General features: G+C 41.0%; 1 protein-coding gene across 2 annotated transcripts in view; it reads left to right on the forward strand.

Moving 5' to 3' along the window:
• Positions 1 to 2,108: 2,108 nt before the first annotated feature.
• pax7a (paired box 7a) overlaps positions 2,109 to 23,451 on the forward strand; it is a 44,621-nt gene continuing 23,278 nt past the window's right edge. The window contains exons 1-5 of one of the 2 annotated variants that reach the window (XM_079265329.1): positions 2,109 to 2,286; positions 3,635 to 3,870; positions 4,480 to 4,624; positions 5,000 to 5,128; positions 23,177 to 23,376. In XM_079265329.1, coding sequence (XP_079121455.1) covers positions 2,199 to 2,286; positions 3,635 to 3,870; positions 4,480 to 4,624; positions 5,000 to 5,128; positions 23,177 to 23,376 — 798 coding nt within the window. In that variant the 5' untranslated portion in view covers positions 2,109 to 2,198. The remainder of the gene's footprint in view (positions 2,287 to 3,634; positions 3,871 to 4,479; positions 4,625 to 4,999; positions 5,129 to 23,176; positions 23,377 to 23,451) is intronic. The other variant, XM_079265330.1, reaches the window with a different exon arrangement.

Below are 23,451 nucleotides of genomic sequence, written 5' to 3' on the forward strand. Positions count from 1 at the left end.
CTGTTCATGCTGCGTTTTATAGCTCTCAGTGTTTTCTTCCTGGAGTTTGAAGATGTGGCTGTAATTGTTCTATTTGACACTTCTGGATTTAGTTTACTGCAAGCTGAAGTTAAGGATCATCATTTTCATCATCGTTTTCATTTGTAGGGTTGTTGTAGAGGTGTTCGTGTAATTGTAGCAGCACAGTATACTGGACCAAAATTCTTAAAATACCCAAAAACAAACAAAAACATTAGATTGCAAGATGAACTGTTGTTTACATATTTCAGTCTTACAAATGTCTTTATGTTTGCAAAAGTATTATACAAACTGAAAAACATCATATTTAATTTCATAATCATGTAAATGGTCCAACGTTTCTCTGCACACTGCAAACTCTTTTCTTTTGGGTATAATCACCAACAGCTGCATAACAAATGAATAACAGGCTAATAGTGATTAGGATAACAGAGGCCAGACCTGATATTAGCTGGGGTTATTAGCTTTATTTGCGTGTCTGTGTGATTTTAAAAAAAATAGCTGTTGTAGCTTCAGACAAACAGAGAGCTGACATATTTGTAAAATAACGTGTTTTCCATAGGAGAAATGTGTTATTGTCTGGATTTCGCTTGATTGATGCTTGACTTAATCCAGTGCTCTTTGCGCCTTCCCAGGAGGGTGAGGCGCCTTCTTTGTGCTTCTCTGTCCCATGTGAAGCAAACCAAAGCGGGAGAGTGAGGGTCATAGCTATTCGGTAGGGTACCAGATCCTTCCCACCGGCACATCTGCATGTGAAATCGCCATTTCACCCCTCCACACTCCCTAATTGTTGCTAAAATTATTTGTGAAATTGCCTTCCACCAGGAGTGTTTTCCACGGCAATTGTCACACAATTGTATATGCACGGTGGGCCCACACAGTTGACACATGCACCTTTTCTTTTTTGCCACATGTGCTCTTTTTATTCGTGTTTAATAGTGGCGTATTATTTGTTTTTAACAATTACCTCAATTACTCTTGTTCGTACTTGAGGGCAAGTCAACCTGTTGTCATCAATAGCGGGTCGATCCAAATGTTGTAATTACCACAGCGGATATATGAGCGATTTACACGTTCATGCTGCGCACATTTACTTAATTGAAAGGTTAACAAGCCAAAAGCATCTTAGTCCAACCTTCCCCAGCGCTGCTTGTGCGCAGCCTTTGTCCGTTCAGAAAGCACATCATCAACTCCTGACTCAAGTATTTTGGGGCGCGAATTTTATTCTCATGAAACTCTGCGTATATTTACCGGTGCATTTATGGAGGAATAACGTATCACGTTTTATCAATAATAGAATGGTTTTGGTCAATTGATTCAACTAATAATATTTTTTTCTGATTATGGTATTTTATTCGGAATTTGATTCTTAATCAGCAGGCAATACATATATTGCAATTGTGTTCGACCTAAATATTACAGTTTAAATGTAATGCTATAGAAGTAGTTTGTATGCAATATATTGTTCAATTGCTCGAGTTCCGTCTATATCAAGAAAAGAAAGAAAGAAAGAGAAAGGGAATCGAAATATCACCATTTAAAAGCATTAATATGCCACCGGTTCGAACAGCTGAATGTCAGGGAAGCAAACACATTTTGAAAAGACAGGCTTTAGAATAACATTTAGACATAATAACATTTTGAACTGCTTTTCGGTGTATGGAGTCAAGGAGGCAGCAGTGAATTAAAAGTGGAATGTGTTGCTCTGATTGGTCGGTCGGCTCCTGGCTAAACCCACTCGCTTTCATCCATAAAAGAAAGGCCAGGGAGCCTATGGGAGCGCTCGGCTGTCTCCTCCTACGACATGCACGAAAGTTGGCCACTTAAACTACTTCCCACCAGCCAGCAGGCATTATACTGAACCCAAACTACACCGAGGGAAAATAATAACAGTGCATTTTCTCCAACTCATACACACAACTCTAAGAGCTCCATTTTGCAGACTTCCCAGTTTGAAGAGGTTGCTAATTTATTTGCAGCAGCTGTTATCTTTTTTAACATATATTTGGCACGTTCATCGCACCAGAGGAGAGCATCATTTTTCCCCGGTGGAACAAGGACTTGTCCAGATTGTCCGCCTGGGATTGGGATTTGACAGCAGACCGAGCATCATATTGATCATTTTGAAGACATTCCGCTTTATAAATTGGACTGGAGTCCGCTTTGTTTGTGAAGGTAGCATGATGGCTACACTACCAGGAACGATGCCTCGGATGATGCGCCCCGCGCCAGGCCAGAACTACCCTCGAACCGGCTTCCCCCTGGAAGGTAAGATAAATGTCAACGTGTGTTTGATGTTTGAACTTGTGCTGTGTGACAAAACTCATCAGCACTCCACTCTGATAGTCACACGCGGCGCAGTGCGTAACTGGTGACATGCTGGGAAATAAAAAGGTGGGTGAACAAATTCGACCTCCAGTCAGTGATGATTAAAGTTAACAACCTGAATCAAACGTGAATTATATTTGTAGGGAAAGCATCAGCTCGTGCTTTGAAAATGACCCACAGCATTTTAAAATACCTCATTCTCGTGTGTTTTGATTCAGCCAGATGATATTTTTTAGGAATTTATGTGTTCGGTCTTTATTTGTTTGTAACTACATTTTAATTTATTTGTATTGGACAGATCTCTACTCTCAGTAATTCCTTCTTATTATACATAATCTTCCCGAAATGTTGGTGTTAATTACGGTTTTTTATTAGTTATTTGCGTATTTGTTTTATGCTTTTAATGCTTTGACTTTTAAATGATTGGTTGATCGTAAAAAATAATAGGTGCAGAAAATGTTTTATTTTCAATAATTGTGTGGACTAAAATAATTGAAGTCCACTTGACAGGAATGTATCTTCATAATACTTTAGATGACAGGATGAGCAGCATTTTTTGATTTGTTTTTTGGGGGGATATTAAAGCAACGTTTATTTTAGTCCAGCTTCAATTCTTACAGACACACACACACACACACACACACACACACACACACACACACACAAAAAAAAAAGCAATCTAATTGGTAATTTCTTTTTAACTTCGATGCCCACACTCAAGTCGTCTGAACATATGGGCGGAAAAAAGATCACTTCGTATTTGCATGCATTTATGGAAACAGTTTTCCCATTACAGCCAGTTCGTGCTCAAGTGCTCTGGACTGAAATGTACAAAAACCACGTAGCTCGCAAGTTACTCGAGCTGCGGGATTTGTTCAAGTGCCCTGCTGCTGGAAATGGCAATAATACACACAGCAAAGAGATGACTCAAAGGATCACATCAATATTTGTACAGCATGACTAGGAATAATCAAGGTTGGAAGTGTCAGCCTCTTTAGTGTCTCTTGAATGTGAAATTGGATCCTGAAGTGGCCTCGGATACATGCTGTCAGCCAGACTGCCGCTGGATGAATTTGGCACGAGGCTCTCTTGAAAATGTATAATATTATAATGTGCGTAAACTTCGTCCCATTAAAACAAGTCAGCAACACAGCAAACACGCCGCTATTTGACTATAACTCAAGCCCATTTCGAGCCAACATTGAAGTCAACATTTAATTATGGACAGGATGTGTTGTTGTTGTTGTTTATGTTGTTTCTGAGACTTTTATTGTTTATTGTGGCGCAGTATCCACCCCTCTGGGCCAGGGTAGGGTGAATCAGCTTGGCGGTGTGTTCATCAACGGGAGGCCCCTGCCAAATCACATCCGACACAAGATAGTGGAGATGGCCCACCACGGCATCCGACCCTGCGTAATCTCGCGACAGCTGCGAGTTTCTCACGGTTGTGTCTCCAAGATCCTCTGCCGATACCAAGAGACCGGCTCGATCCGTCCGGGAGCCATAGGAGGCAGCAAGCCCAGGGTGAGTGGGATCCATGAACGTGTGTGTGGGTCGCGAGGCGCACGACACCTGAGTGATCTTGTGTTTATTACAATGATTATGATAGAGGGCACAACACCACAAAAAAAGACTAGATCTCCTCCTTTGGGATTTTTTTTGGCTGAATATTAATGATAATAATCAAACTACTTTTACATTTCAGCCCACCTGTAACATCCTTTCTTCAGTACTGGTCATAAGAAACTTTGTAGCTGATATTTTGTTCTTGCTAAATATTTTAATTAATTAAAAAACACCGAGGAGCCAATTCCCATGATAACAATTGCTGTCTACGGTGCTCAGTATTGCTTGATTATACAATATTGTATTCATTCAATACTAAATAATGATAATATTATTTCCATTACAGTATTTTTTTTATTTCGTTTATAGTGCCTTTTAATGGTTGGCCTATTATTATTTGGTCTCATAATATTTCCACTAAATAAAGGATACATATTTTATCGTTTTGTCTTTTATTTTCAGCAGCCTAAATTTTAGGATCACAGTTTTCTTTATCTTTAAAAATGCCTCTCAATTAAAACTGAAATGTCTTCCTTTGTTTGCCCATTCATAATTTCAAACCTAAAGCAGGTGGCAACTCCTGACGTGGAGAAGCGTATCGAGGAGTACAAGAGAGAAAACCCCGGCATGTTCAGCTGGGAGATCCGGGATAAGCTGCTGAAGGACGGGGTGTGCGACAGAAGCACAGTTCCTTCAGGTGAGGCTTCATCTGGTAAGCTGCACTTTTTTTTTTCTTATTACGAGCGAGCACTGCAGCATCACTTCTGAACATCACTTTGAATCCAACATGTTTTAAGCCCCAGTTACTGATAATAACATGTTTCAGTGTAGCAGGAAGCACACATACAGCTACGTGACCCAGACAAAAAATCACCCTTTGCCTTTGGTGCTCAACAGATAATTTTCATTATTGTATTTATAGTGTAATTCTTCCTTTATTAATATAGACCTTTTTTTTCAACGCAGCTTCTTCATGTAAAACTTATTTTCTGTGCTTTTTTGTATGGTATCCAAAAACAATGTATGATAGGATTACAATGGTTCTTTTATGGGTTTTAGAGCTAATTTACCTTTTTGTTGCCATTAGTGAGCTCCATCAGCCGCGTATTGAGGGCCCGATTTGGCAAAAAAGATGACGAGGATGACTGTGATAAGAAGGATGAAGATGGAGAAAAGAAAACAAAGCATAGCATCGACGGCATCCTCGGTGATAAATGTAAGTTAAATTATATGGCCCTTTTGTATTTGTCTGAAATAACAAATTATTGTTATTATTATTATTATTATTTAGGGTAAATTGCAGCCTTGTAAGCAGGGAGCAAATGTTCTAACAAGACTTCCTACTTTACGTCCTCTTGGGAAATTGCCCCACATCCGAGCTGCAGCTAAACGCAGAATTTATTCCTGCTTTTAACTCCGAGCCAGCAGTTGTTCATTCACTCAATTATTTATGAGAGTCTTGGCAGAAGGTATTTAACTGCTGAAAATTAATTTGTGTAGCGAATTCCTCCTCATTCATTCAGTCATTTAACGACCTCTAAATGACAGCTGACAGTTGACCCAATCACAATCGATGTCAGTTCACTGACATCTCACCACTTGTTCACATTATTATTTGATCTATTAGTAATGCTGCGAGGAGGGGAAAATAAAGCGTTGACGCAGGTATTTGCTGTCAGTGTATAATATTTATTTACATGAATATTTACAAGTTTATATTAACCTCAGATGTATTGGTATCTCCTGTGGCATACAACGTATTTGCAGCATGTTTTGTACATTTTGAAAGATTAAATATATTATTACACGTGAGAAATAACACCCGGGGGACATTAGAAGGAATTATAAATTAGATAATGTGACATTTTTCGTATTCGAAGTTTTTAAATAAGAGTAAAGTTGTTTGACATTTTCAAAGATGAACGTCATATTTTATTGTCATATTTTATTGTCACATTATGTTCAGTGTTTCACTGTTTGTTTTATTGTTATGGAGTGCAAATGCGCAGCTTCCAAACGACATAAAGGTTGGCTGAATGGGGTTTAGATCAGAGTCCACAAAAGCCTAATTTGCCCTCAGAAAGACACTGCCAAAACAACTTGAAGATGAACTTCACGACCAAAACCTCCCCTCCATTGACGCGTTTCTAAAGTGAAGAGTCCGAGGTACAAAAGCAAATCCTGGAAAGCAGGGCAGCGAAAAGGAGGGTATGGACCCGTCCATTCTCATTCAAAAATCGGGTAAAAAAATAGAGAAACTTTGGACAAAGGACAAGGAGAGACATAAAAGGAGATGAATTATTCAGTACGCCCCGCTGGTAGATAGTTTTGTAATTTTATATAATGGCCGTTTGGAGAAGAATCAGTTGATAGCGTGAAAACGGTCTCTTTTTTTCTGTCACACCAAGCATTCATGTTACCAGAAGAATATCACAATTTTGTTGCAAATGTTTCAAGTGTTCATATAGATGGTTTGTAAAACCTTTTGGCTATAAATTACCAAATGCATGTTGGAGAGTCTGGTCCTTACGCACAACTCTGTCGCGCAATGAGCACATGTCCTCTGAGTGATGTGATAGTTTGACTTGTAAAGTGTTAACTACTTTATCATTGCATTATTATTGCCTGTCTACTGTTGGTGCAAAAATATCCACAGAATGTCCCTGCGTCTATTTTTGTTCTTAGCGCTTCTTGTGTTTTAAATTGGAACTCAATTACGTTGCTATAAAAAGAGACGCATCCTCTGCGTAAAGCAGTTTAGACTACCGGCATCCGGATGGCATTTAATAATGTTAATACTTATTAGAGTAAGCACTGGAAACGATGGTTGCTGAATAGGTGGCTGTGTTCGTGCCGGGTGTAATAGCTCGCAGGCATGGTAAGAAATGTATTTATCCCCAATCAGCCCCTCACTCTCCGAGTTTGAAGCACAGCCCTTATGTGGAGAGCGGTTTTAAAGCAGATTAAACAGAGCCTTTTATTTCTTTTCACTTTCATCTCTGAGCGGAGCTCACAGTGGCTCGCCCAGGGCACAAAATTCATGAGATTTTTTTTTTCGTTTACTTATCCAGATTTTAAGACTTTATTTATTTATCTATTTGTTTATTAGGCCTGTGTATTTGATTTTCTCAGGGGTTACATCACGGATTTATCCCAGCTCTAATCTAGATTTATTCAGCGTGTATTCAAACTGCTAAGCATTTTACCATATTGTAAATGTTATTTTGTGGCTTGGAGTCAGCTGTTGTTCCTCAGAAACATGTAGCGGAAGTTAAACCAACCAAAGCTCACCGTATATGCTCCGAAAATAGTTCGACCTTGTCACACTATATTGGCCCTTTTTGTTATGATAATTGTTAATCCTTTGTCATCACCGAGCGGAGATCTCGGTCCACTCACCGTTCCTTTTGTGCCGAGATAAATTCGTGCTCACGTTAATTGTCATGTAGGCTACAACTGTTAAATTATTCCGTGCCAAAGTTAAATCACGCGCCAGATATTGTGGAAAGGTTGCGCTACATCTGTGCAAACTTGGACATCCTTTTGTTTAGCGCCACACCGATCAGAAAAAAGGTGAATCAGCTGTCCGGCGTCCATCTGCCACACTAACGCAACCAACCTGACCGTCAGATGAGGCGCAGACAGGCGATGGACACTTCAGCAAATCGCAGGATTACCTGGGGTCCTCAATCTAATTAAATTGATGTCAGGTGGGATTATTTCAGAGCATCAGTGAAGGAAAGTGACAGAGCAGCAGAGAGGTGGGAGGAAGTCAGACAGACCAAATATCCAGGTTAGGGCTGGCTAAAAGGAGGTTACGAAATGTAATTTGTAGTGGAATGCATCTGAAGCGTAAATCACGACGTGCATTTAACAAAAAAATCCATTTCTCTTTCGGTACCTGTGTATAAATAGTTAATTTACGTCATAAATCAAATAATTACGCAAGAAAATCGGTTTGTCCTCCGCAGGTAACTGCAACTAATTACAGAACAAAAGAAAGAAACACAATATTAATATGTCTTGCTGTTTTTAACGATAAACACGCAAATAGTGATTAAAAAGTGTCAAAAGCTGCCGCCTCCACGCTCTCCACGTCACCACCACGCACGCACTAACACACGCACACACACGTCCGCGCACGCACACGCAGTCTCTAAGTGTATGGTAATATAATGTAGCTATATTTCGGGTCTAAAGCCGTGCTGAATGAGAAGGACAGGGGAATGAAGCGAGAGACCACTTCAAACAAATCCATCTGGAACAGTGTGTGAGAGAGATTCAGTGAAAGTATGGGGAAGTTATTTAGCTATTAATAACGTTTTCTCCTCAGGCATTGAGAGTGACTCCATCTGCACTTTCTCGCAGCTATTTGGCTGGGTGGAAATTGAGGGAGACCCAAATGTTGGGCAGAGATAACATACCCATCATAGCCCAGACCCTGCGCTGTGCTTCACTGCATTAAACTCGGATTAACCTCCCCTGTCCCCGCAGCCACTCAAGCCATATTTCACTGGAATTTACATCGGTAGGCCTACATTTCTTCTTATAGAGGGGGCAGCAGTGGAAAGACGCGACATTACCGATGATGATAATAATAATATTAATAATCTAAGTGCTGTTTGTTCTCTACAAAACTTATTTTTTTACAGAGACAAATTGCCTAAATATTTTATTTCTCAAGATTTCTGCCTTTGGCTGTCGCAGCATCTCTGCATTCAAAGGAGAAGTGTCTGTATTGTGTTCCGTGTGGTTCAGGTGATGTGTAGTTGGCATGGATGACAGTTAGGCTATTTGTAGTCTTTCTCTTGTGATTGTAGTAAACAGTGACAGGATGACATGTCTCTTGGACCATATGCTTGAAATAATAACAACATTGGATAAGTAGTGGGCACATTAGCTGTTTTGATTTGAAGTTGTAGTTATTTGGTTGTGAGCTAACTGCAGTATCTCAGTTTATCATGAGATATTAGTGTAACAAATTGGGCTAAAATCATAGTTTTTATATTATATTACATATTTATTTCTCCATCAAGGCTTGAGAAGGTTTAACACAAAAATATCAACAACAATCGCACGAGATGGAAATGGTGACGTTTTTTTATTCAGCATGTTTCTTTTTCCCTTTAACAAACGGTGGTATCAATTGTTGTTAATGACATATCACTATATTTTGTGGTGAAGAGCTACCAGTGTAACAAATTAGGCTATTGGTTCCAGCAAGGTAACATGAGCAAAGCGTGCAACATAATAACACGAAACCCATTGCTTAAGAGTAATGAGTAATGCATCAATTTGAAAGAGTGCAGTTTAAGCTTGTAGGCCTACCACCACACTGCAGAGACGTTTCCGTGTCAGGAGCTTTAAGTGTCGGCTGCATTAGGCTAAATATAAAAAAAATGGAGTAGGCTTAAATTCATTCTGTGCTGGCATTTGACTTTGATCACATCAGAAATATTCATGGAAGCACAAACACAGGCTCTGCCACCATTATCCAGGCTGACAGTGATACCTCTCAAGGCTGTCTATTAATTAAAGTGGCGCTTACCATGTGGGACGACTCCCTATCTGGGCACAAAAATGGTTTTTCCATCTCTTGTGGGGCTCTTGAAAAGGGGCAATCTTTCCTCTCCAGCTTCTTGTGGGAAATTTAAAAGTGTACAGAGGAAGACATGGGGATTTCTAGCTCATTTATAAAGAGGAGTTTATAATCCTTTCCTGCTTAATAACTTAAAAGGATTCAATTTCTTCTCTCATTTATGGGGTTATGATCACACATTGTTAAGCGCAGATAGTAGCATTTCAAGGTTAACATTTCCTGCTCTAAAATATCAGAATATAAGCTGTAAACCCATAGGTGCCCTTTGTTTAGCCTGCAATTTCCCCCTACAAATGCTGATAGGCCCATTTTAGATGTTGTACTATTAATGTGATAACAAGGACGAAGCCGAGGAAGACCAAGTTGATAAGATGCCTCTATGCCAATGAGCATATTTTTCATGATACAATATTTAATTATAGCATATAATTTCACCATCGAGAATTAAACTCAGTGTAGGCTTACGAACACTCTGAGGATTGAATGTCTGGTTGGGGGTCTCAAACCATACGAGACAAATTAAAGGGGAAGCGTTGCCCTCCAGGTATCCTGTCACAACAGTAGGGCGCGACTCTCATTCCTGTCTGTGTTTTATTCCGCCAATTTTCACTACGGGGCTCCGGGATCCTGCCTGCAGGGCTGTAGTCCAAAATATCTTGTCTTTTTTTTCTTTGCCTGAGTTTTACTCTCTCTCTCTCTCTCTCTCTCTCTCTCTCTCTCTCTCTCTCTCTCTCTCTCTCTCTCTCTCTCACACCCTTTCCCTCTCTCACTCCTTCTCACTGACACACACACACACAGGCACACACACGCCTCCTCACGTGCATCACACATTCATGTCAACAGGTGGAGGTATTAGTAACACAACCTTGTACTTTTAGGTAGCATAATTGTGTCTTCAATTTTGCCATATATATGATTTGTTCTCGGGATAAGTCATCCTTAAAATATGGGGGATCTGAAATGGATAATGTCATTAAAAAAATAAGCCATTAGTTTATTCTGAATTGATCGTGTTTCTAGAGGTAAATTCATTTTGTGGTAATATAAGGGGAGATTATGTTGAAATATTTTATGATACATAAACATAAAATACATACATTTTGGGAAGTATTTTATTGTTGACAGTTGATATTGTGGGAAAAGTTGTTGATATATTACCCCATTATTTCATACATTATGCTATTACTGTATTCTATATTTGACCCTATTGTTTTATACATCACCCTATCATCTTATACATTACCCTGTTATATTATATATTGCCTTATTATATTTGTGACAAATATCAACTACTCTAACATCAGATATTTTACACTTTACACGCATACAGACTCAATTACAATGGAAATATTTTGTCAGTGAAGTAGTTTATTGTTGTTGTTATGATCATTATTATTACTTTTTTATGTTACCATTTTATTGTTACTGTTAGTATACCAGCCTACTGACATCGCCTAAACATTTACATTTCCACTTGAGGCGTTAAATGTATTCCCCAAATTGCCACGGCTTTGTCAGCAGTGATGTTTAATTGGCTGGAAGAAGATGAATGAGGCTGACAGGAATCAGCTGTCCACAGATTCCCCTGTGAGTCTGACTCGGAAATCATAACCTGACCGGCTTTTCCTCCTCTGAAACCAGCTCGTTGAACTTGTCACATCTAATTAGGGTGTTAAAACGCACCGAGTGCATCGGTGGGAAACAGTAGGTGGTTGGTCCGGGGCAGCCAACAAGGCCTTTTTTGGTCAGATGGTGGAGGTGGAGGGGGGGGGGGGGGGGGGGGGGGTGAGCAGCGTGGTTGGATGGTGATGTTGTTGAATTGGACCGCTGCGGGGTCTATTTTCTAAGCAGGCCTTCTTTTCCGCGATTACTTCAATTATGGCCATCCAGCAGGCTAAACAGGCCAGCCTGCACGGACTGTAGCCTGCTTTAATTAGGTATGAAATTAATTACAGCAGACATCTATGAAAGACTTTTAAGTTTGGCTAATTTTCTTTCCACTGAGTTTAAAGGTACAACAGTGGATTAATGGCTTACACCCAAAATTACATTTTATTGCATCCCATCATTTCCGCCTGTCAAACAGGTGTCAGGCAATCTTTGAATTTATAGACAGAAGAGAAAAATAATATCATTAAATTGCTGTTTTTTCACCTTCAACAGAATCTTGATGAAGAAATTAAAACGCGGGCATTTGAAATCCAAATCTAAATATATTTAATTTACAGTTTCTGCTCGATATTTATGTTTAAATTTCGGGAAGAACGTTTTAACTTTAACTGCTTGACTTAGATAAACCTCCTGTGCAAATGAGAAAATAGAATTGTCTTATTCCCATTTTAAGGGGCCGAGTTCTCTTTTTATTGAAACCTTTTTTCCTTGTATTGGTACAAAAAAAGTCCTGTGATGTCTGACAGCCTACTCTCACCATTGTTGGATGAACAGCCACTAGAAAAGGACGAGAGAAAGAAGAGGGAGGAGAAAAGGCCCTTCTGTTATTTTCTGTCTTGAGACTCGCTGCATAGGCTATTCAGGCAAGTTGATGAACTCCTCCAAAAAGTTTATTAAGGGGCTGAAAACAATAGGAACTAAAGCTTTTGGGTGCCTGGGCAGACAGTTTATAAACTAGCTGCTATTGTGCCTCAAAGGCAGATGCATGAATACTTTTGAATAGGGGCCTTCAAACTGACACGATCCGGCTGGACAGCAGCAGTTTTAAATGGAGAGAGGGTGCTTCTGCTGCAGCTCAGATCTCTGCTTCTTTTTGCATTAATGTACATCTGCAAAGGAAGGGGGGGAGGAGGGGGAGCTGGGCACTGTCTGTCAATGGCCACGCTGGTTCTCCCTTGGGCTTTACACTTTATGTGTGCTTAAAAATGTTCTTCTTAAAAGAAGATATGTGTATTATGTTTGGGTAAACAAGCACTTTCTTAGACTTTTCTCTGAGGAAATGATAGTATATAGAAACAGAGTATGTCCTCATGTTTATTTATTCTTGAAGAACCGAGGCCGTTTTTATCAGCGTCATATGTGGTGAAACGCAAGCCAAAGAAAGTCTATGAATCATCATAAAAGCAGATGCTTTAATACCTTGCATCCTATTTTCTCCGACTGCTAACATTATATTTTGGGTGTGGAAATCACGCTGAGCTGTTGTGTTGAGACCAAGAGCAGAGTGTGACAATTGGTCTCCCCTGTTGCTGTGCTGAATTTCAAACAAAACACTTTCAACTATTCCTGATCATTTATTTGCCCGTAAGGAAACAGAAAGCAAGGCAGAAAACGGTTGTGTGCTTTGGCGACGTGGATTCACTGTTGATATGTTTTTTTTGAATGGGGCGCGCTGGTTACGCGCACTCAAGGAGATACATTATTCCCCTCCTTTTCAGTAAACAATAGACTGTCACTCTTTATCCCTCTTCGCTCCTCTGTCCCTCCCTCTCCAGCTTTCTCTTTTAGTCCTCTCAGTCTGTGGCTCTGTGCATCAGAGGGAGTCCAGTGATTTGTGACCCCAGCAACCCACACTTAATCTCGCTAAAGAGGGGGAGCATCCAGTTTGCAGCTTGGCGGGCCCCAAATAGACCAAGCCTGCTCTGGCAGGTGTCAACATTAGCAAACAATTGGTCCCCAGTCCCATGCCCCGTACCCCAGTGCGACACTGAACCTAAACTATTTGAGGCGGCGCTGAAAGGAGCCACATAATAGGGAATGTGGAGGGCGAGGAGAGGAGGGGGAGGACAAGGGAGAGATTACACTCTCAGACAGCTATTAGCAGGGATGAGGCTTTTCTAAACAAACAAAAAAAAAGAAGACGATCAATACTGTGTTAGTTTACCAAGTGGAGCCATCATTGTGGATTTGGAGTATTTATTTTCTGCTCCATTGTTTTTCTCGACTTCTCAAACGTCTGTGGGCTGTATTGGCAATCCAATTTAGTCTGCAGGGGGGGTCCCTGGGAGGCCTTCTTCTCCCGGGCAGTTGTGTGTTAGTTGCGGATTTCGCTTGCAGTGGGCAGTTCATTCATAGATTTGGTGTTGTAATGAATCCTGATTGGTGAGTATTACCTTCGACAGTGGACGATGACTGGGCTGCCCGGAGGGAAAACAACACTCAGGGCTGACAGTGCTCTGCTTAGCCCTGTGGGATTGCAGTCCCTCTACTTCATTAGACAGGAGTGTTTTAGCAAAGGGACCAGAGGAAATGGGAAGAGAACGAGTTGACATGTGGACTGTCGCTGCTCTCGAGTTGATATGTGTCTTGACAAGAGGGCCAATGTTTTTTTAAAGGCCATTTATTTATCTCTCACTGCTGATTCCCAGCCATGCCACGAGGAGAGACAAGTGTTCTCCGCAGGGGAGATTATTGTCAACGGTTTTAATGGAAAAACCTATAATATCGGACAGAAATCTCGTTTAATTGCTTTGAGTTGTGCTCTTAGCGTCTTTCCTTCTGCCAGAAGAAAGAAAACAACCAGCTCAGTTCAAGTAACATCCACTAAAACAAACCTCCCGGTGCAGTTGTTCTACTCACATCATTAGACGAGCTGCCATCATTTTGCTGCAATCAACAAATGTAATTAACTGACCTCATGACCTCTACAGACAATGGCGCTTGTTGTCAGAAAGCACCAATAACAATGTCAACGAGCAATAAAATGATTTTGAGCATTCGTGGCAGAGAAGAAGCCCCAAACGTAGACTGATCAGACTTTTAAATGCAATGTTGTTTTTGTCTCGACGAGGTGAATTGCCGAAGGGGACAGACAGTTTAACAGAGTAATTTCAGCTTCAAGCAGTATCTAATTAACCATGTAATTCCATAAATCATCCTCATTTTGTCTAATAAGTTATCTACCAAACAACAAAATGTTGTTGCCGGCTGTCAGATAACGCCAAAGAATGACAAAGGCCTGTTCATTTGTGAAAGATCCACCAGTAATACGTCAGTATATTTATGTAGGCCATATCGGTGAGAAGACAAGTATTGATGTGCAGTTGCCTCTTTGGTGTCATCCAAATATAATCTCTCTGCTGATGAATCTGTACCATCTTGTATTTGACTCAATTGGATTTAACAGTCTTTATTCTGTCTTAAGTTTGATAGCATGCTTTTTAAACCCTGTGAGAGATTTTTGAACTGTAATTGTTCCCAAAATATCCTACAATATAGGTTCACATTTAAGATAGTTTTGTTTCCCTTTTAAAATTGTGATGATTTATTAAACACAAAAAATGTGGTGTTGCAGTCCTTTCATTACAAAAATCTATTTTGGTTAAATGTAGCATTCAAATTTTATGTTAAATCCCGCTCTTAAGATTTTTCTCTTTAGCTTGAATAACATAGAATAAACTACATAGTGTAATTGAATTTCCTGCCTGTCTGGGGTAATCTCAGTAAAAATGTTAAGATGAACATGGTAATAATAAGCGGGACCTTTGGCAGGAATAGATCTTTGTCTTGGCGATTAAACCATTGTTACTCTGCCAAACAAGCTGAAGGATCACACAAATGAGTATACAGTACATCTCAAGCTGTATTATGTCCATGTTAAATTGTGCAATGGATGAGCAGGTCAGAGCCACATCATTTATTGAAAGAAATGTAGTTTCCTCCAATTCGCCTTGCCACCTAAGGTTGTCAAACTCTGACAGCTGGCACAGATCGGGGACAGTGTGTTGCATTATGACCATCCACTGGTTACCATGGAGCTGCATTAGAAAAGACAAAAGGCATTTCTGGCTAATTTTATTACAATACAGGAATAGCCCACATAATGTGCAACAGTAATTACGTTTAGCACAGTGCGCCCGTGCGCTCCCTCAGTGATGAATGAGAAACATTGACCATGGTCTGCTAGTTTAAAAATCGCCATTAGCCTATGCTACTTAGGGCCAGAACATTTCACATTTTATGCTCTTGATCAGCTTCACCACTGATATATTCATTTGTTTTAATTGTGCATGTTTTTTTTCACAACCACAAAGACAATAAACATGTTCCCTAAGTGTTGCAAATCAGAACTGTGTTTTTTCCCACCAAGTTAAATGTGTAAGGGGTTGTCCAAACAGTGGGGTGGAGCTCCTGTCCTGGCCGACAAAATAACAACTTCAAATGTTGTCCGCTATTTTCAACTAATGGGCTTATTTCTGCATCGTCAGTCATTCTCTCCTTGGGGAACATGTAGTCTCAGTATAAAAAGCTTTGCTACTGTGCCACATTACAACCCCTCAATATAGAGGGATCTCAGAAATTAATGCCAAGCACTGTAATGCTTCACTGTGCCCAGGGAAGAAAAGCTCTTTAGAGGAGATATTCATTAAATTGTTGGATACAAAGGAAACGCTTTGTTCACTTGTAATTCACTGAATGTCCGTCCACTGAGGAGTGAAATAGTATTTTTCAAGATATGTTAAATAATTTCAGCTCGTGCAAAAGGTTATGAAGCCATTTTTTCTCAGGTTCAAAACCTGCTGTTTTTATTTTGCACAGGAATACATTAATATTCAGACGTATAAATCTGTAAATAGTAATAGCCATAATAGTGCTAAAAACAATCAATAAAGTATTGCTTTTTTATTAAAGTTTCCATCATTCTGCACAACTCTTTTTTCCCCGAGTGTCCTTGGTGTCGCACAAACTTTTCCACAATATTTGCGACCCAGCCTTGTCCAGAAAATTAGGAAACTTCCCTTGGGCACATAAAAATGTCCGCTGTGCATTCCTATACTGTGCCCAGTAATCTGTCTTTGGCTTTGTTGAGAAAATGATTTGTTCCTGCAGGAGACCTCGGCTCATAGCCCTGAGATGTTACTGTTTGATTTCCTGCGTAGGTTGTTAGAGCTGTTTGCTGGGGGACCGAGGCTCTGGCTCCAGTGCCATTTGGCAGAGACCCCCATGGGCTCCTTTTTTACTTTCTTGTGCTCTCTGTTAATTTCATTACTTTCGCTGTGACCTCAATTAGCGAAGACTCTTGCTCAAGCGGTGACATTCTGCTTGACAGAAGAGGAAACCTGGTGCAAAGCTCAGTCTTAGTGAGAGGTGGCACAGTCTTCCTAACAATGTGTTGTGTCCTCTGGAGTCTTTGTGGGTCATGTGGCTCTGTTAGATCCTTTCTAGTTCTGCTTTGTTATGTCACAGTATGAAATAATATGATAAGTTAGCAAGTAAATTGAAAAATGTGGGATTTTGCATTATGTGAATGATGAAAATGAACATATTTGCAACGTTAGAAGTCTTTAAAAATGTCTTTAAAAACAATAATTTATGTATTAGAAATAAAAAAAAAACCTAAACAGCACTCCAGAAGCAACAGTATTTGCCTTAAAGTATATCTTAGAGTTAAAAACAAGTAATTATATTGTTTCGTATCCTAGTTTTAGTCAGTAGTATATTAAATAAAATAAAAAATCCCACTCTTCAAGCCCTTCACGCTTTCACACTCAGGCAGCGCAGAGGCATGGGGAGTCAATATGTCAGCGTTTATGGATGCCCTGCGGAGTTGCACATGGCTGTCAGGCCCCTATTCATGCTCCAATGGCCCCCCGAGGAGCTTGTCTCTCTGGGCTGAAAAGGCCGGGAGGCCCAGTGGACACCCTGTTGTTGAAGGTGAGCGTGCGCTCTCATGGACGCGCCGCGCCTTCATCCATATGACAAGAGCCATAAAAGAGCATCGCTCTCGCTGCTTCTCCCTCTCTGTCTCCTCTGCTTTCTCTTGCGTCTCCCCCACCCTCCCTCCTCTCTCCCACTTTCTCCCCACCTCAAACAGAGAAAAGGGGGCTAATTGTTTGTTGTGAGAGCCAAAGATTATAGAGCCTCCCATCTTTCTTCCTCCCTTGCCTTTTTCCCCTCTTTTTCAACGGCGCCCTATTCCTTTTCTAAAGAATGAGATTTTGTCCGAGAGACAGAGGAATTCCTGAGGAATGTTGCCGTAAAAAAGAGTCTAAAACTGACACTGGCAATGAGGGGTTGTGCATTTGCTGGCAAAAACAAGGCGGCCATCTCTATTTTCATCAGGTAGTTTTTTAGTCGGTTTAAAACGTCTTCTTCTAGCTACAGACTTGAAGTTGCACTCAACTTTAGAGCTCTTGTTCACCTCTGCTTTCCTTTCTCACTTGTCCCGTCTTAACACTTGAAATATATTTTGGGTGCCCTTGGCCCTCGGCCACCAGCTATGAACTGGTAATTGACATGATAGGCGTGAGACAAAGCTGAATCCAATGACATCTGTCCATAAAGGTGAGAATGATTTTATTTCCGATAGACGGTGGATTTTTAATATCCTCATGTAAAGTTACACATCTCATCCAGATTCAATTTCAGCCAAATGTCAAATTACGGCCCAGAGAAGGTCACTGACAACCAGAGGAAATTGATGGTGCATTTTGGCATGTTACCAAGTAAACAGTTAACGTGATTTTGCAACGTATGCAGTTCGGTATGTTGTTCGGAATATTTTAATCTAATATATGAATACATTCTGATCATGCAGAGGCTACGCTCACTTTTAGAGTTTTGTTTTTGTTTTCCACTCGCAAGCAGATAACTACAGGAGAAGATTATTCATAGAGAATTTGTCTTTAAACCATTCTGGTTATCGCTGTCGTCTATCTTGTATTCACATAAGGTTCCTATCTCAGATGCGTCCTTCGGTAAATGCCTTGAATCACATGCCTCCTTTAACTTGGCAAGCCCTTTGGGATGAACAGGGAAGTGCATTAAGCGGAGATGCCGCACCATTCTCGGAAAAATGCAAATTGGGAAGTTGTTAGTTATTTGATGTTGCTGCGTGATCCCCCCCGCCCCCGAAACATCCCTCCACTCCAGTGTTGGTGGTTGAATCGCATGCAGTCCTGGGGACAGACAGGGCTGTTTATATGCAGGCCTGGAGCAGCAAAGACAGCACAGAGACAGATGCATGTCAGAGATAGCAGATCCCATCTCAGGCAGATGCCTCTTATCACAGGCCTGTTTGCATAATTAGGCCTTTTGATATTCACCCCCTCTGACTGACAAAAAAGTATAATTGCAGTATCAACTACGACAAAAGGTAGGCACAAAATAAACAAGTCAACATAAATAGGGAGAAAAGACGCTGTGTTATTTTTGTCCTGTGGGAAAAAAAGAGGGAGGAAAAACACCATTTTATACTAAATCTGCTGTCAGTCACAGTCAACTGGTGTGACTCGGTGCTCAGAGGCTGGTCCTGTGAATGCCTGCAAAACACAGAGCGTGAGGCCTGATTGTAATTATGCTGGAACTAATATGCTTTTCAAAATGAGCCATTATGAGCTAATGCTGCACTGCCAAAGCCCTGTCTGTTTTTGTCCCTCTGTCTTGGATAGTTTGCAAAGGTATGGCTGACATTGAGGCCATGGGTTATGATATCAGAGACAGTCTGACTAGGATGAGCACTACTTAACTTTAGGCTAATACTGCTCACAGGTGTGTCAGAGATGAGGGATAAAAACACCGGACTCCTTTCAAAGACATGTTCTCCAACATGTTTCTAGAGAAACTTACAATATTTGATTATGACTACATTTTAGTTGCATATAGAGGGAGTCATTTCTTTTTATTTCATCGTCTACATTTGCAAAACGTGTTGTTGCTGTGTTTACATTTTGGAATTTTGCTTTGTTTTCATGGTGGACTTTGCTGTTTTTCCCATCATTAAAAGGCCTACACATCTGAATCGAAGTAGCCTGTAGATATATTAATTTTCAGATTTTCAGAATAAAGCTTATTTAAAGCTTTTAAAGTTTTTTTCTTGGTGTAATTCATACTGACACTATTTAAAAAGATAGATTTTAAATAGATTTTTTCTCCCACTGATCGTAATGCTTCATGATGAACATTTACTCAAGGCCGTTTATCTTTCTCTAGGAATCAGATGCAACTATTTCGTCAACATTGTTCAGCAACCTGTAGACATGAAGTTTATTGCTCTTGTTATGTATCATAAATCTGTACCCTTACAGATCACTTGGCTAATTGCCGCTATTGAAAGGACAGCTGTGTGTTTAATCAGCATTACCTCAGCGCTGCGGGGGGTAAAGGTGGAGCACTGAAGGAGTCCGAGGGGTTGGAGGGAGAAGAAGAGGAGGAGGTGGGGAGGGGGTCGATAAGAGGAGGGGAGGGGTTTTGAGGAAACAGGGTGATGATGAGGATCCCATCTGCCGGTAGTCTAAGGAGTCTGTCTGTGGGGTCAGCAGAGGAGCATCAGGGGAGAGAGCAGGCTTTAAACCTCATAGTAACTTTAAAACTATTAACTAGCACCACAAGTCCTTCCAAAGGTCTGGTCAGAATTACAGCATTATTCGAGCAAAGTCACACCAGGGCGAAAAGATGTGGTGGTTGTCTTTAGAGATTATTTCTAGTGTGGAATCAAGCACATTAATTGAAACAGTTAAAGGTTCTCAGTTCGAAATTCAGAGCATTAATATAGCAGCACTCAACTATTTGCCATGTAAAGGTTTTGTGGAATAACTGAGCAGTGAATGAAATCACTCTCCCTCTTTGTGTGTGTTTTGTGCTTTGCCAGGTGCCTTTTAGTGCATGTGAGTCTCTCTGTTGTGCCCCACTGGCTAGCTAATGGCCACCACTCTGCACTGCGCATATACGGCAGTTACCGCTGATAATGGCGTCAACCGTCACGGAAGCGTAACACCCATCCTCCGGTCCCCCCTCAGATAAACACCGTTAGCTCCGCCAGCACTGTTGGCTCTATTTGCACTGCTAGCACTGTTAGCTGATAGCCGCCGGCTCAGCTGTCGCCATGTTGAGAGCCGTTGGAGGCAATCCCTCTGCTCTGAATTTTGAATTGAGAATCTCACTGCAAGTACATCGATTGTTAGTTTTCATCCATCGTGCAACCATTATTTGTTTTCACAAATCACAACATGCCTTTAACACTGTATGTGGCTAACAACACCTTTTTAATGTTTTGTCAATTACATGCAAAACAGTCCTATTATAGTTCAGGGATTGATCGTCTTCAATTTAATCTTTTAAACAATTCCCTGTATTGGAACCACCGCTACCACATGTCATGACATTCATTACAATTTAAGCGAAGGTAGCTTTTACTCAAACCATACCCAGTGTTATTTAAAATCTTAATCAAGCACTTACCTAGCGAAAGCAATGTGTAAACCTGATTAATTCCTATTTATAATAGGCACAGTTTTAAATCAATATTAGGGAAACATCTCAGAGGGCCCCTGGAGGAGAGTACACGGCGGTAATCATGCCCACTGGATGGCACATAATTTGATTCTAATTGGATGATAAGTAATGAGACAAGGCATGAGTGGTTTATCAATATCCCATGAACCTGTGAATGGAATTACCACCGTCGTATTATAGGAAGGTCTAATGAGAATGTACCTTTTTGTGCCGAGCAGACCATTAAGGAATTGACCTCGACAGCCCTGCAGGGATTTTGTTGCCTGAGACCTATTTTGTCTGCGATTGTTAACATTGGCACATCTGTGAGGAGAAAAAGAGACATGAAATTAAGATTTGAACGTGCTTTTGTTGGTGAAAAAATGATTCGGACATGTATTCGAGCCAGTTTGTAAGTCATCTTCGCTTTGGTCGGACTACAGTAACACCACTGATTGTAAACTAGAAATCAGTGTCAGACTCTTTCTTACACCAACATGGAAAGCAGCCATGTGTCTTAATGTATTTTCTGTTGTCTGTTCGCCAAACGTAGTCGGCACATAGATGAGTTTTACATCCAACCCCAATCCCAGTTGGCCCCGTGCAGCGTGTGCCATTTTCCATTTTCCCTTGCTCATTACCAACAGGGCTGTTGACCTTGTGCTTCTGGATCATGTACAAGAGCAGATGTGTTGGCTCATAGGGCTGAATGGAGAGCAGCAGTACAACCTATTGTCTGCTGAGGTTTATCAGTCATTAGCCTGATAGCATGCTAAATGTGACACAGATTGCCGCAGCAGTTTACTTGCAAAATGAAGTCTGTGAAAGCGCCTCAAACAAAGGGGAGGAAAAGGAAGTAATTCGAGGAGGAGAGGACTTTCGTGTCTTCCTCAGAGCCCCTTGAGTATGTGTCTACTCTGGCCCCCACGTCTTCCCGTAGGACACAGAGGTGACTTTGGAAAGCGATCTGCAGACTGCTGGGCTGGTCTCAAGTGTCGTCATGCCAAGTTACCGGGCAAATGGATATACGCATCCTCATGAAAACCAACAAAGGGATATGTGGTGTGTGTACATATTCAACTTTGTATGTTCAAGGGTGTTCTGCAGCGGAGTGAGCCTGTGCTTCAAGAATCAATCTTTATTAAAAAGGATAAGACTGAAGAATTGATTTAATGAATGCGGCCTCATGTCCTGCAGCCACATGTAATCCGCAGAGAATCATTGAGCATGAGCTCAGGGGGACAAAAATGTTCGTAGACGACTCATAGAGTGGCCTGTAATGATAGTCTCCATATAATCCCATAATTCCTTGTTTAATTAAACTCTGGAGCTGGCCTTGAGACTCCGCCAGCTCTGTTGCTCTTTTGTTCTCACAGTTGTTATTTGGAGGCTAGGTTTGAGTATTCTTTTGTCCACTTATGTTGAAAGATTTGAATGGAGTGAGCTATAAACAGAGATCGAAGCTGTAAAACAATGAGTTAGGTGGTAGGGACTCAGTCGGGCAAGACATTCAGGTGAGCATTATAGTTTTCATTCGAGTTGAATAGTGAAGGGCCTCTGTCAAAAGCAGAAATCTCTTCATACACCCTCTTCTTCAATATCGTCCTTTATTTTCCCTCTCCCACACTTTCTGGACTGTGCATGATGCAATCCAACTAGGCCTGGAGCAACACTGGCACATCACGCCGCCTTGTCAATGTCTCAATGAGGAAATTATGAAAATATGAATTTTATGACATGAAATGAAAAGGGCCATGTAGTTTGAATAGACATGCAGAGGAGGTGAAAATGATGCAATTTTCTAAATTCAGTTATAATGGTAATGTGCAATGGTAATGCGTATATGCTGTCAAAAATTTCCCTGTCGGCCCGGATTGTACAGCTTTGTGCTGTATCTATATTCCTCGAGCAAAAATTCAGCTTAGTTGAATGCCTAAAAAGTAATGTAAAATATGTTCGAATTCATTTAATGACAGCAGATGGAAACACATGGGACTGAATGGTTTTGGTGTGATATTGTGTTCTATTTCATACACTTTGGCTGAGCTGTGTATGAGCAGGGTGCCCTGGGCCAATGAGAGAGAAAAGCAGGGTGAGGAGCAGCAAGGTGGCCTGTGCAGATTAACCCCTCTACCCACCGACACCCCCGCTCCCCCTCAGCCCTCTGCCTTCACAGCCTCTGGGGCCCCTCACAGAGGCGGGATTGTGTATCAGGGCCTCTTCTATATTAAATAAATATCCACAGATTAAGATAATATTCTCCCAGTTGTATATTCAGAGAGGAGTTGCTGTCACTTGAATCCTCTGTGTTGCCAGTCTCGCTTTCTGGAGCAACAAAAGAGGCTCCAAAATACAGACAATGCTGTTAGAGTCCTTTCTTGATCAGTTGCAGCTCCGATTTGATGCTAACAACCCCTCAGTTGATTAACACAAAACACTCCTTTACTTGACTTCATTACATGATCACACAGATGGTCCTCTGTCTCTTTCTTTTCAACTCAGGTAACCGCACAGACGAAGGTTCGGATGTAGATTCAGAGCCCGACTTGCCCCTGAAGAGGAAGCAGAGACGCAGTCGCACCACCTTCACCGCTGAGCAGCTGGAGGAGCTGGAGAAGGCTTTTGAAAGGACACATTACCCAGATATCTACACCAGAGAGGAGCTGGCCCAGAGGACAAAACTCACAGAGGCCAGAGTACAGGTACCAGTGAGACCAAGCATTGTGCTGCAGTTTGCCTGCATTTCGTTTCACCCAAATTATTTAAATATATACATA

This window comes from Melanostigma gelatinosum, assembly GCF_949748355.1.
Source record: "Melanostigma gelatinosum genome assembly, chromosome: 3".
Taxonomy (NCBI): Eukaryota; Metazoa; Chordata; class Actinopteri; order Perciformes; family Zoarcidae; genus Melanostigma; species Melanostigma gelatinosum.